The sequence below is a fragment of the Leptodactylus fuscus genome, chromosome 3 (assembly GCF_031893055.1).
Source record: "Leptodactylus fuscus isolate aLepFus1 chromosome 3, aLepFus1.hap2, whole genome shotgun sequence".
Taxonomy (NCBI): Eukaryota; Metazoa; Chordata; class Amphibia; order Anura; family Leptodactylidae; genus Leptodactylus; species Leptodactylus fuscus.
Genome location: NC_134267.1, coordinates 234,109,734 through 234,124,686, shown reverse-complemented (window position 1 = coordinate 234,124,686; position 14,953 = coordinate 234,109,734). Strand labels below are relative to the sequence as shown.

The window sequence follows — 14,953 nt, the reverse complement described above, 5'->3', positions numbered from 1 at the left end:
AACATTCGCCACCTCCAACTCTTTCATCCTCCAATAGGCACTGCTCCACTGATCCCGGCCCAGTTGGATTTTTTTCTTTAGCCCCCACCATTCCTGAGCAATGAGTCCTGTTAGTTTCAGCACCCAGGCTTTCTACTTTCAGGTGGGCGGTTCTAGTCTGGGACCGCCCACCTCACAGTACTAATTAGTATATCGGGTGATGATACAAACAGAAGTCATTGCTCGGGAATGGTGGGGGCTAGAGAAAAAATTCCAACTGCACTGGAATCAGTAGAGCGGCGCTTATTAAAGGATGCAAGGAGCTGGTGGTGGTGAAAGGTCTCCTTTAAGACTCTGCACATGTCACCTGAAGCCACAACACTCAGACGATTCCAATGCAAGTAGAAGAACAGCACCTGAGTCCTATATACCCTGCAATGGGGTCTGCTGGAACACAGCTTTTTCGTAGCATTTGGCTGCACCTTAATGGAGTAATGTTGTGGTGCCGTGCACATCGGCGGGCCCAGAGCTAAAATCCTCTATGATCATAGATCACTGCACATTGTCTGCCGGCAGACACAACCGCACACGCAATTACACAACATAACCAGAGGGACAATTTCTGACACATGGTTCCAGTATTTCCTCGTCATAAGTAATGTGGAAAATTCAGTTCATTCATTACTTAGAGCTATCTGTTTCTGGGAAAGCTGCGTGACTGATCTGTTGAGAGTAATAAGACATTTATTATACACACACACACACACACACACACACACACACACACACACACACAGTATATTTACATACATACACACACACACACACACCCACCCCAGATTAAGTTGTTTGGACATCCCCTTTAACCATACGAAGTTTAATGCTCCTGCTGACCACTAGAGGGCGCTGTAGCCTCACATTGTACGTAAATAAATATGTAAAAAAAAAAAAAAAGGTGGAAACTAAAAAAAAGACAAAAAACGGGACTTTCTCCTCTATTTGTCATATCCAATAACTTACACGACGTAAAATCCCCCAATTTTTGCTAACTAATCACTAAATAAAGTTATACAAGGACAAAGGACAAATCTGGCAGATGTGGGGCTCACCTCCGCCTGCGTCAGCTGGTCCCTCAACTTCTCCACCTCCTCGCGCAGCTCCCGGATGATGCGGGCATTGGGGTCCTCATTCACCACTGCGTGATTGACTATGTTCTTGGCCCGGTCTGCGTACCGTAGTGTAGAAAGGGTCTCGTCGTAGTTATCGGCTGCAGGGCTGACGGTCGCGACCATGGCGGTCTTGCTGTTGCCGCCCAGACTGTCCTGAATTTAGAAATGAAACCAGGTGAAGACATAAGATACAACCAGAAGACACCTGGTAAAGGCGAGATCTCTGGCGTGAAGGGACACGTACCTTCAGCAGCCATGTTAATACAGAGTCCCGATACGGAACAAATTTATTTTTATTCTTGCCGGCCCCTTGATCTGCCAGTGCCGAGATGACCAACCCAAGAGTTGTGAGGGATCTAAAGGAGAGAACAAGCAGAGTTAGATACGTAGTGAGCTTTCAATCATTTACTAATCCAGGGCTTAGATACAGCGTTGCTCACTCTTATGTATATTGCATTTATCTTCCTATTTCAGGCCATTATTACTAGCGTTCCTCTACTTCCTGACCCCCTGCACAGCTCCATGACCCTATAAAAGTGTTTATGCTTAATTCTATGACTTGTGAATAGAATGCTAACATTACAGTAAAGACTGACACACAGGAAAGGCTGCAGCAAAGTAGGAAGGAATCTTTACATATGTAGTATACACTATAGGTATTAAGGCCGTGTCCTATTCTATAACCCATTAACCCTAAAGATCACCCCCTCCTCTCACCCCTGTGCTGAAACATGAAAGGGGCTGTCTCGCTCAAAATAACAGTTTCCATACAGTTGACCTCTCCACTGGCATCGCTCAGGTATGTCCATTTTCATGGACCCCATAAACCCTTCTGTACACAGCGGTTATGCAGAATCAATATCATTATGGAGAATTTTATACATCACTCCCCGTGTAAGTGTCAGTCTCTGCAAGAACCAGGAGGAATCTGGATGAGCAGCCCTATCCCTTTCTACTGCATAGAGAAATAGTGTTGCACACTGCATTATGGGTAGATAAAGACGTTAGGATATAATGAATACAACCAGGGATTATCAGCAGTAAGTGGCGCAGCATCTGTGGCTGATCCGCTGGAAGAGCTCTTCAGCACATGTGCTATGGCGTGGGGCCTCGGCATTGTGTGTCTACACGCTACACGGGAGATTAAATGTGTATGGAGCGCGCTGATCACACGGCTAGCCCTGAATAGACGCAGCTTGTAGAGGACACTTCAGATAATTGCCCCCGGCCCCCACACGCAGACGCCACTCACTTGTTAATGTTGCTCCCTTCCTTCAGGCGCTCGCCGGCTGCTCCGGTCTTTGTGGCTCTCTCGCTCCCGGCTAAATCCACCAGGCTCAGCTTACTCACTTTCTCACCTGAGGTCTGCAAAAAGAAAACATACAAAGGATGACGTTAAATCACCAGATACGCCGCGCCGTCAAGTTTAAGGGGTTTCCGAAATTTATATATTGATGACCTATATTTTAATGGGTTATAAATAAACATGGGACTGGCGGTGAACCAACCACAAAATGTTAATGGGGTTTTTTAGGGACCTAGGATAGGTCATCAATACGTAATCATGGCGGTCCGACACCCAGGACTCTTAGGGCTCGTCCACACGTGAACAAAGGGGCGGCTTTTGACAGCGGATTCCGCTTCAAAATCCGCCCCTTTACAATGGTGGTCTATGCAGACCGCGGGGCTTCTTTTTTCCGCTAGCGGCGGGCTGCTGCTAGCGGAGAAAAGAAGCGACATATCCGTTCTTCAGGCAGAAGCCGCGGCGCGCTGGGCCGCGGCTTCCACCTAGCGGCAGCACCCTCCTGTATCGGCTCTTTCATTTGAGCCGACATAGGAGAGGAAAGCCGCGACCGCGATGGGGGGCTGCACATGTGAACTGACCCTTACAGATCAGCTGGTTGAATGGCCGCAGATTCGTTGCTAAATATCAGGCACAGCGCCACACATTGCCTAGGGGCTGTGCATGGAATTGAAGCTCAGGCCCATTCACTTGAATGGGACTGAACTATAGTTGTACCATGTGACCGGAAAAAGCTACTCAAAATCTAAAAATCACTTAAGTGTGAAAAACCTGGTAAATTTGCTGGAAAAAAACACAGCGCAGCGCTCTTATTTTAGGGTTAAATGGCGAAACCATAATAGACCCCAACACATTCCATTATTAGCCATTATGGTCCGTCAGACGAGGATTATGTCAGTCACGTGATAGATCCAGTTTTCCATCTTTTTTGGTTTTCTGCTCCTATGATGGAACAGAAAACAGAAAATGACAACGTAGGTGTGGAAAGTGTCATGGAGGTTTGCCACTGGAAACCACAGCGCCGCCGCATTGCTGCCAACAGCTAGTCTCAGTTGTCGATGGGTCATCTCTAAAAGTGAACCTCTAACCTAACAAATTGCTTGGGCCCGTGGCTACAAATAGTCAACAAACCAGTCGTGACTCAAACTAAAGGGTTAAATGCACTCATCCCTATTTCTACATATTGTCTATGATGTCACAGGAGGCGACACCACTAGCGCAATGGGACTGGATTCGGAAATTTTATTTCCCGTTCCGGGACTACTACTATGGTTTCTTTATGCCCCTCTGTTTCCTAGGCCTCGTTACCATAGCATCCTATCACAGCTCTGTTTACATGTCTTACCCTGCGAAGCTGCAGTGATTGCTTGCTATGGGCGACAATACACTGTCGATGGATGACCAGAAGATTTACTGCGTACAAACCACCTGAGCAGGGCGGCCAATTGTGCCAACAAAATGGCTACCAAACCGGAACCAGCAAACCCAGTCCATGTGAACATGTCCAAACATTGAGTGATGGTGGCGGGTAGCCGAATAAAGCTCTAGGTTAGGTGTTAGGAACTGTTAGTGCTCCAGCTGTTGTGAAACTACAACTCCCAGCATGCTCCACTCACTCCTATGGGAGTTCTAAGAACAGAGGAGCAAGTATGCATGCTGGGAGTTGTAGTTTCACAACAGCTGGAGCGCTGAATCCCGATCTAGGTCGTTTTGCCTTCAGTTTACATAGTAACACCCGGGATGATCCATGTACCAAAATAAGACGCCAAAATGGAGTCTGTTGCAATGTGTGTCAAAAACCGCCAGAGGACATAGCACTATCTGACAGTTTTAGTTTAGAAGAAAGGACACCCAATGGAACCCATTATGTCGCGCCCCAGGTTTGGGTGGGTACAGTATGTAGTGTTATTCGGTCGTGGGGGAGGGGGTGTCACGGCAGGGGTATTTGTGGAGGGGGGGGGTTTGCTCAGGGGTGGTGGTTGCAAAGGGGTGTCTGTCAGGTGGGGGCCACGGGAGGAGGGGCTGGGGAGGGACAGCCAGGGGGCCACGGGACAGAGAATGGAGCTGGTACACGGTGGGAAAAGGCGCAGGGAGGGGGGGTTCCGCAAAGGGTGCCCGGGGGGAAGGAGGCGTGACCGTGAGATAGAGAGGGGGGCCGAGGACGCTGGACAGGGAAGGAGCATGATCGCGGGGGACGAAAGGGGCGGGGGAGAGCCAGGGCCAGGTGGTAGGTGGAGAGGCCGTGGGGACAGGCGAGGGGCAAACGGGGTCGGGGTGCGCAGGGGTGGACGTGAGGCCACACGGCAAATCATAACCAAACACGAATGCCTAAATATAAGCAGCCCAGCGCCAACGTGCAGATGAAGTCACAGGGAGATGCTAACAATAATAATAATATTTAAAAAAAGCAAAAAATTCAAAAAGTATAAGAAAATAAATTCTGATGTAGATGTGAGATTAAAATGGCCTGCGGTAATCTCTACTCTATCGGATCTAGAGCAAAGAACGGCAAAATTCTGGAAGCAGCCAAAGAAAACTGGCAAAAAAAGGCAAACCTTTATATAAAAAAAATTGCATTTTTTTTTTTTTTTTTTTTTTTTTAATATAAAGTGTACGAAAAATAATCCTGTTGTAGATGTGAGATTAAATTTTACATAAAGCGTAAGAAAAAATTTCGGTTGTAGACGTGAGGTTGAATTTGCCATTTTTTCCTCCCCCGCCAGCTGCGCCCAGATCTGGCTGTGACTTTGCCCCGTCAGTGAGTGGAATAACATGGCGGAGCGTTTATTTACACGGCGCGCTCCCATTGTAACCCGAGAGTCTGGCGAGTCGCTGACATTTCCAGTGTAGACACGGCACAGATTGAGCTTCTCCTGTAGATGTGATGACAGCCCCGGCTTGTAATGGATACCTGACTCATTATCGGGGGCTGTTTACAAGACCCCCGCTGCCCTTGTGACAATTCCTACGCTTTCATCTTGGCTGGTGAGCGGAGTTTCTATTTTACGTGTTAGCTTCTTAGACACCTGATGGCGGATACATAACAGGCGATCGTGCAGGACAATAATGGGCTGACCATGAGACACAGCGGCATGGTTTCTCCTAGGGTCACAATAGTCAGATCCTCACCGATTAGACATCTAGAAAATATCCCGAGATCAGTGATTGAGTGCGGACAACCCCTCTAAATAGTCCCAACACAGGAATGACCACCAATGTACCCTGTGGTGCCAAAAGAGTGAGACCAAGTACTTCCACTTGGCGTGGAAATAAGGAGAGTCTAAGACATGACTGGAGAGCGACAGTGACCTTTCATCAGAGCGACGGTCAACGGCAGCGCATGGATATGTATACTAGATTGGCGACTATCAACAGCAAGGGCTCTCATCGGCAAGGCCATGCACATGTGCACCTGAATAAGAAGAATGGGCCTATTTATAGAGGTGATGTTTGGCAAGGGTGGTCAACGGCAAGCACATGGACACGCACTCTCTGCTAAACTCCAGCCTGTATCTGGTTAAATTTTGCTGATCTGACCATGAATAAAATGTGCTCATTCTGGATTATCAGGGTGACCAGACCATCAGATACCAGACTACAAGATCTTTCCTGGATGAGACCAGGGCGCAGCTATTCTGGGATTCCCTTCAGCTCTCAGAAGGTCAGAGGTGTCGGTCAACCGCAGTAAATCCCACATCTGGGCCACTGCAGTACGGGGTTAATTAGCATCTACTCACAGGCTTGGCACAGTGGGCAGCGCCACAAGCTCACAAACGCAGATGTTAAGGAGGAATCCCGGGCACGGCACAATCTGGAGGACACATTCCATGTCCTGTGCTCATCCATCAGATGGACGACAAAGGACAGATAAGTGGTCTGCTCATCCAGCCTGCAAGGAGGGGCGAGGGTCTCTATGAAAAAGATCTTGGTCTTGGGGAGAAAAGAGCCCGGACTGGGCTGAGGGGTGATTTACAGTTCAAGGACAAAGGTCAATTGGCCAGATGGAGAGGAAGCCGATGACAGTCACAGAGAGGAGGCTTCATATAAACATCAGCTGCCGAGACCCCCAGTACAGATAGACTGAATGGGGGAAAACATGGCCACCTGCTCCGGGATACAGATACTTCTGCAGTAGGCTTTATACTTCTTACAGCGGGGGGTTTGCTACAATTGTATGCAGTCTGGACAATCTATAGATAAACTCTCTGACCTCCGGACTCCATACAGTTTACCTGCACTGACACACTGTAGCAAAATATAGGGGAAAGAGAGTTTTCTGTGTATATAATGTGTATATAATCTCAGGGACTTGAATGGAAATAAAGTTGGAAAAGGACACAATGGGTATAAATTATGTAAGTTTGTTGAATGGTGCCAGCGAAACCACTTCAGCATTAATGCTGGGAAGACCAAGGAGATGGTGGTGGACTTTGGTAAACGGAGAAGTGCTCCGACCCCAGTGGAGATCCAAGGGACATGTATTGAGATAGTCAGGACCTATAAGTACCTGGGCGTGCTCCTCAATAATAAACTAGACTGGGCTGATCACCTGGAGGCGCTGCACAGAAAGGGCCACAGCAGACTCTACCTGCTCAGGAGGCTGAGGGCCTTCGGAGTCCAGGGGACACTTCTTAGGGTCTTCTTCAACTCTGTGGTTGCTTCAGCCATCTTTTTCGGTGTGGCCTGCTGGGGGAGCAGTATATCAACCAGGGACAGAAATAGACTTGACAGGCTGCTCAGGAGGGCCAGCTCTGTCCTGGGGAGCCCCCTGGACCCAGTACAGGTGGTGGGTGACAGAAGGATACTGTCTGTGGTGACCTCCATGCGGGAGAACAACTCCCACCCCATGTATGGGACCTTGATGGGACTTGGCAGCACTGTAAGTGATCGTTTGCTTCACCCCAAGTGTGAGAAGGAGCTATCGCAGGTCCTTCCTTCCAACCGCGACCAGGCTGTATAATCTACATCAGACCAAGCGAAGATCACTCCGCACAGAGAACTAATGATTATGACTATGAAGTCTTCCTTCTTTCTTCTGTTCCTTAGCTGCTATGGACTCCTAGTAAATCTTCTCTTCTCAGCACGTGTGCCTACGTCTGTATTATATTACTGTGTATTATCCTGTATCTGTATTACTATGCTGCTGTAACATACTGAAATTTCCCCACTGTGGGACTATTAAAGGATTATCTTATCTTATAAGCCCCCATATGTATGAAATATAATACATACTGACTCAGCCACCTCCGCACCCCCGCACATATATACAGCTCTGGGTCGTCATTGCAGCAGCAGGAAACCACCGCAGTGGTAACTAAATATATCTGCATGATAAATTCTGCAAGTACCAGGTAACAAAAACCACAACAAGAACAAAAAAAAAATGCCTCCTCCCCCTCCCACCAAAGGGGCTTCCATTACTGTTCTGTGCAGCGGAGGAACCTGCCATGTGCACTGTGTCCCTGAAATACTCCGTGCTGCTGTGGATCATAGTCATTCATCTTACACATTGATAAGGCTACTTTGTTATAACTGTATTTTATACCATGGCTGACATCAGCTAGAACTATGTCAGGAGTGTGGGGTGGGAAAGGCCTGCTTACCCCAGATTGTACATCGCTTATGGTGTGTGTGAGGATGATATTGAACACCGCATGTGACCGGCTGCTCTCCTCATTCATGTTGGTTGCCGCTACCGTTCGGGATTTGTTTCCTTCTGACATTAGGGACTCGATATCCTGGAAGAAAACAAAATCATTTTGGCAAACTTTAGGCAATCAGTAGTCAAAATCCACAGGACTGTTCTCCACTTTCCTCACCATATTTCTGGCATCGGTCTCAGCAAGCAACATGGCTACCTAATGGATTATCTACTTGCCACATGAGGTCATCGGCTCTCCAGCCCAATTGCGCTGTCCACAGCAGTGACTTCTTACCTTATAACTGGTGACAGCCAGCTTAGAGAGTCCGTCCACATAGGGGCCGAGAACCTTGTGCTCCCGAACTTTGAGCGACTGTCTGCTTCTGTGGTGGGAGAAATAATAAATGACACTAGTGAAGCCGAGTAGGTAACAGTGACTGGTGGCTACACTGTATATACCATACTGTAACAGTGACTGGTGGCTACACTGTATATACCATACTGTGACAGTGACTGGTGGCTACACTATATATACCATACTGTAACAGTACCTGGTGGCTACATTGTATATACCATACTGTAACAGTGACTGGTGGCTACATTGTATACACCATACTGAATATCATACCATACTGTGACCAAAGACAACATAAGGCTAGAAGTCATCATCTGCTTTATTGATTTTTTTATTTTATTTTTATCATCAAATAGTGCATCATCAACTGTACCACCTCACACCACCGGTGAGGGTCTGGCTGAAGATATTTGACGCAGTCATCTCCTCGATCCTCCTCTACGGCAGCGAGGTTTGGGGCCCAGGCACCTACCCAGACCATCCAAAATGGGACTCCAGTCCAACAGAGACCTTCCACCTGGAGTTCCGCAAATACCTGCTCCATGTCCATCGCAACACCTCCAACATGGCCTGCAGGGCAGAGCTAGGCAGACTCCCCCTATGGCTCACTATACAGAAGAGGGCGCTAGCTTTCCAGGCACACATCCAGGGGAGCGACTCCTACCACCACCAAGCATGGCTAAGCCACATAACTCAAAAAATACTAGACAACCCCCAACCAAACAACAGCCAACCACCAAAGCAAAAACACCAACAGATGATAACCAAGGCCGAAATAAAGGCGACCACAGAGGCAAACAGAGAGCGGTACATTGAAGAATGGAGAAACGAAATAAATAACTCCAAGAAACTCACCGTGTACCAATCCCTACAAAGGGACTACACCATGGCCACCTACCTGGAGAGAATACACCACCCCAAACACAGACAGACCCTGAGCCGGTACAGACTGAGCGCCCACAACCTAGAGATAGAGACGGGGCGATACAGGCAGACGTACAAGCCACGGGAGAACAGACTGTGCCAGCACTGTGACCAGGGGGCCCTAGAAGACCAGACCCACTTCCTGCTACACTGCACCAAATACTCAGCTGTGAGGGCCGTCTACTACCAAAGACTCTCTGCCCACATCCCAGACTTCATATCTGCAGACGAGAAGAGGAAACTCTACATCCTACTGGGAGAAGAAGAGGCCACTGTGGAGATCGCTGCCCAATACGTGTCCAGCTGTCACCAAACAAGAGGAAGATGAGACTCCACGGACTGTTATACCCCAAACCACCTGCCCCCCCCCCCCCTCCCCATATAGCGGTCATCAACGAGGAGGAAGATGAGACTCCACGGACTGTTATACCCCAAACCAACCGCCCCGCCCCACCTCACCTCCCCATATAGCGGTCACCAACGAAGAGGAAGATGAGACTCCACGGACTATCAACCCCCCTCCCCCCCCCCATTGACTATTAAACCCAAAACCCACCACCCAAAAGACCACCAAGCCCCTAACCACTAAGGCAACACCAAATATCTTATTCTTTGGTAATGCTAATAGCTCATTTGTATCTTGTGTGGCTATAGTGACAATGAAAGAAATCTGTACCCTTTAGGGTCGAGAAGATCACGGACTTTCTCATTGTAAATTTCCATGTAAGAAACTTCCACTTTAAAGCTTAATTCGTCAGTCTCTGCTTTTTGAGTTCTATCAAAGAGGGTGCTGCATAGTCTGGGGATCAGACCGGGCTGATCTGCTGTGCCCATCATTGTGTACGACTTCCCTGAGCCTGAAAGACAGAAGCACATGATATAGTAGTGACTGCAAGTACAGGAAACAACAGTGCGAAATCCTTAAAGGGGTTGCCCCATCACAAGGATCCTATCTATACTGCTTGTTAATGTGAATGTATTCACATATGCAAAGCCAAGCGGCGAGATGCCGCTGGCCCTGCGTGCGCACTCATAGACCAGTCTAGCCTTCACAAGGCGAATACAGACCCGGCACCTGCTCTAATAGAGAGAGGCGGATGTCGGGTCTGTATTCGCATTGTGAAGGCTAGACTGGTCTATGAGCGCGCACGCAGGGCCAGCAGCATCTCGCCGCTTGGCTTTGCATATGTGACCCCGCCCACCAATGATGCAACAAAGCCGTAAGACAGAAGATTTTATAGCAACGAAGACTGGTGAGTATGCGACGTGGGACAACCCCTTTAAGACAGCATTCCTGGTTGTTATATTCTTGTACATAGGAGCAGTATTATAGTAGTTATATTCTTGTACATAGGAGCAGTATTATAGTAGTTATATTCTTGTACATAGGAGGTAGTATTATAGTAGTTATATTCTTGTACATAGGAGTAGTATTATAGTAGTTATATTCTTGTACATAGGAGTAGTATTATAGTAGTTATATTCTTGTACATAGGAGTAGTATTATAGTAGTTATATTCTTGTACATAGGAGCAGTATTATAGTAGTTATATTCTTGTACATAGGAGTAGTATTATAGTAGTTAGATTCTTGTACATAGGAGCAGTATTATAGTAGTTAGATTCTTGTACATAGGAGGTAGTATTATAGTAGTTATATTCTTGTACATAGGGGCAGTATTATAGTAGTTATATTCTTGTACATAGAGGTAGTATTATAGTAGTTATATTCTTGTACATAGGAGGTAGTATTATCATAGTTATATTCTTGTACATAGAGGTAGTATTATAGTAGTTATACTCTTGTACATAGGAGTAGTATTATCATAGTTATATTCTTGTACATAGAGGTAGTATTATAGTAGTTATACTCTTGTACATAGGAGGTAGTATTATAGTAGTTATATTCTTGTACATAGGAGTAGTATTATAGTAGTTATATTCTTGTACATTGCAGGTAGTATTATAGTAGTTATATTCTTGTACATAGGAGCAGTATTATAGTAGTTATATTCTTGTACATAGGATCAGTATTATAGTAGTTATATTCTTGTACATAGGAGCAGTATTATAGTAGTTATATTCTTGTACATAGGAGGTAGTATTATAGTAGTTATATTCTTGTACATAGGAGTAGTATTATAGTAGTTAGATTCTTGTACATAGGGGCAGTATTATAGTAGTTAGATTCTTGTACATAGGAGCAGTATTATAGTAGTTAGATTCTTGTACATAGGAGGTAGTATTATAGTAGTTATATTCTTGTACATAGGAGCAGTATTATAGTAGTTAGATTCTTGTACATAGGATCAGTATTATAGTAGTTATATTCTTGTACATAGGAGCAGTATTATAGTAGTTATATTCTTGTACATAGGAGCGGTATTATAGTAGTTATATTCTTGTACATAGGAGCAGCTTCTTTTTCAACACCTTTGTCCTAAAGAAAAAGAAAAACCTACCAGGATATCTCACTTACCAGTCTGACCATAGGCAAAGATACAGGCATTGTACCCCTCGAAGGCATTCTGGAGAATATTCTCACCAAGGCACTGAAAAACAACATCTTGTCCTATGGACAAAAATACAAATAAATCAAGAAGCTCGGTCTTGATAAATATATACTTATACAAGTGTGTATAAACAGCCTTTATCTAGAAGAGAGAGAAAAAGGAGACTCCGCTATCCCCACTTGGTTTTGTAGCTTATAACCACTGAAGAGCATTTAGTTGCAATACCACATGCAGCTCATGAACACAAATGGTGCAGCTTCCAAAAAAATCTAAATTCTAATCTTATTTACCGAATCTCCCCCGCTATAATATACAGCAATTCTTAATTAAACAGCACGGCTGCAGGACGTTACCTGCAAACTTCTCTGTGACGGACTCGTCCATAGACCAGAAGCAGTGATCGTATGCAAAGACCTGTGGAGAGCAGAAAATGGCATCAAGAAGGTTAACACAAGTGGCACACTGTCACATTTACCAGGTGCAAGACATTAAAGACCCCTCCCGTGTCCAGTGAGTCGGGCACATCTATGGACTAGTGAACTAGCTCTGCAGGAACGAGTCATGTATTGGCAAGCTTTCCTGGCACAAACCTATTACTAGCAAACTTCACACGTGCAAAGCAGGTACTAGCAAACTCTTCAGGTACGCGCTAGGTACTGCAGGTATTGGCAAGCTCTACAGGTACAAGCCAGGAACTACCGCACTAGCCACGTACTGGAAAATCTTCAAGTATAAGATAGATACTGGCAAACGCTGTAGTAACTGGCAAGATCTGCAGTTCAAAGTAAGCCACAGGCAAACTCTGCAGGTACAGGTAGGGTACTAGCAAAATTCTGTAGGTACATAGCAAACTCTGCAAGTACTGGCATGGCATACAGAGGTGAGCCAGTCGCTGCGCAAACTCTGCAAGGATGAGCCAGGCGCTGGCGCAAACTTTGCAAGGATGAGCCAGGCGCTGGCGCAAACTCTGCAAGGATGAGCCAGGCGCTGGCGCAAACTCTGCAAGGATGAGCCAGGCGCTGGCGCAAACTCTGCAAGGATGAGCCAGGCGCTGGCGCAAACTCTGCAACGATGAGCCACACGCTGACGTAAACTCTGCAAGGATGAGCCAGGCGCTGACGCAAACTCTGCAAGGATGAGCCAGGTGCTGGTGCAAACTCTGCAAGGATGAGCCAGGTGCTGACGCTAACCCTGCAAGGATGAGCCACACATATGGGACAAACTTTGCAAGAATAAGCCATGCACTGGTATCAACTCTGCAAGGATGAGCCACACGCTGGCACAAACTCTGCAAGGATGAGCCAGGTGCTGGTGCAAACTCTGCAAGGATGAGCCAGGTGCTGGCACAAACTCTGCAAGGATGAGCCACGCGCTGGCAAACTCTGCAGTTGCAAACCATTTACTAGAAAACTATTCAGGCACATCTTCAGATATGAGCTAAGTACTGGCAAACGTTGCAGGTGCAAATATGGTACTAGTAAACTCTGCAAGTGTGAGCCAGGTACTGGCAAGGTCTGTAGGTGCCTAGCAAACTCTGCAAGTACTGGCATGCTACACAGATGTGAGCCATGTACTGACAAACTGTACAGGTACAAGAAAAACATCCTGCAATACTGCTCCAGGTACTGCTCTGTACATTGCAGGGCTTTCTGCGCAGCACGCAAGAGCTTTATACTGCCCCCTAATGGAGCAGACAAGCAGAGGGAATGTGTCATTGCTTCTCCTCCCTACACATTACTTCACTTTTCCTTTCTGTAGGAAATATTTTCATGACTTCACATCCTCTAGAAACATTGTAAATCAGCGCTAGAGGCCAGCGAGGACCCCAGGGCCAGGGAGTTTAATGTGACAGGAAGTGTTGTCTTGGGCCTGCCAGGGAGAACAATCCGGCAGCTGCCGCGCTCTGCGCACCGTCTATCACACAGTTATACTCACTTTTGGCTGGCTCCTGGGAGATTCATGGAATCCAATGGAAAAAAAAAAAAGAGGAGAAAAGAAGCAAACAGAGGAAACGGTCAGTAAATATTCCCAGGGTGATCACATAGGTATGCACTGCAATATAATATCATGTATACACAGCTGACACACATGTACAGCACGAGGTCAGACTACAACTCCCAGCATGCCCTGACAGCTACAAGTGATACACACATCCCACAGATTATATACATTTAACACAGTTTTTCAATATCTTACTTTTAGGCCTAGATATAAGAGTTTGAGGGTTTTTCAATCCTATCCTCCTATCCTATCCTACTAATATTATATATGTTAAAATTTGTTTGTTCCTCAATCACGCAAAAAACACTGAATGGATTTGGATGAATTGTGGCACATAGATAGATTGTAACCTAGATTAAAACATCGGCTACTTTTTATCCCGGTAAATGACATGGCTTCACGACTGTTATGAATTTATGTTCACATACTATATTACACTGCTCTTATCTCAGCTTCAGAGTTACAGAGTTACAAATGTATGTACACTGAGGGTTAGCTACATTTGCATATTATCTGATCTGCTACAGGCAGTGCTGACACACTGACATGGGTAAACACCTTCAATCCAAATTGGCAGTTTGACAATTTTCAACAGGCCTGGAAAAAGAAAATCTAATTTGTCGCAAACGACGAGAGCTATGAAGGAGCCAGAAGTCACAGAGTTCTCCTCGAGCGCAGCTGAGGGGGATCAACACCAATAACACGCTCATTATATGGTGTCCCAGCAAGCTGCTGAGATACCGGAACAATCACGGGCACAGCGCGAGGAACGAGTTCAGAGGCAGCCCAGCTTGACAGCTGGCGAAACGCCGAAGCAGGTGGATCATCAATGCCAACAACACGCTCATTATATGGTGTCCCAGCGAGCTGCTGAGAAGTCGGAACAATCCCGGGCACAGCACCAGAAACGAGTTCAGTGGCAGGCCAGCTTGAGAGTTGCCAAAACCATCGATGGCAGCAATTTGCTGAATATAGGCGGATCATCGACGCCAACAACCTGCAGACGAAGTCGCGGGCAGAGGCTAGTGTCTTATATTTAGGCAGACGGATAACCTTTTGAAAGGCATTG

At 46.4% G+C, this 14,953-nt stretch overlaps 1 protein-coding gene across 2 annotated transcripts in view; it reads right to left on the bottom strand.

Moving 5' to 3' along the window:
* The window catches only part of KIF13B (kinesin family member 13B), a 145,210-nt gene that overhangs the window by 91,584 nt on the left and 38,673 nt on the right, over window positions 1–14,953 (bottom strand). For both annotated transcript variants that reach the window (XR_012715349.1, XM_075269304.1), the window contains exons 3-11: window positions 13,819–13,831; window positions 12,237–12,297; window positions 11,850–11,942; window positions 10,048–10,228; window positions 8,388–8,475; window positions 8,055–8,189; window positions 2,401–2,513; window positions 1,393–1,504; window positions 1,089–1,301 (exon numbers count right to left, since the gene is read on the bottom strand). Coding sequence is in view for 1 of the 2 variants with exons in the window: in XM_075269304.1 (XP_075125405.1) it covers window positions 1,089–1,301; window positions 1,393–1,504; window positions 2,401–2,513; window positions 8,055–8,189; window positions 8,388–8,475; window positions 10,048–10,228; window positions 11,850–11,942; window positions 12,237–12,297; window positions 13,819–13,831 (1,009 nt within the window). In the remaining variant the exon portion in view is untranslated. The remainder of the gene's footprint in view (window positions 1–1,088; window positions 1,302–1,392; window positions 1,505–2,400; window positions 2,514–8,054; window positions 8,190–8,387; window positions 8,476–10,047; window positions 10,229–11,849; window positions 11,943–12,236; window positions 12,298–13,818; window positions 13,832–14,953) is intronic.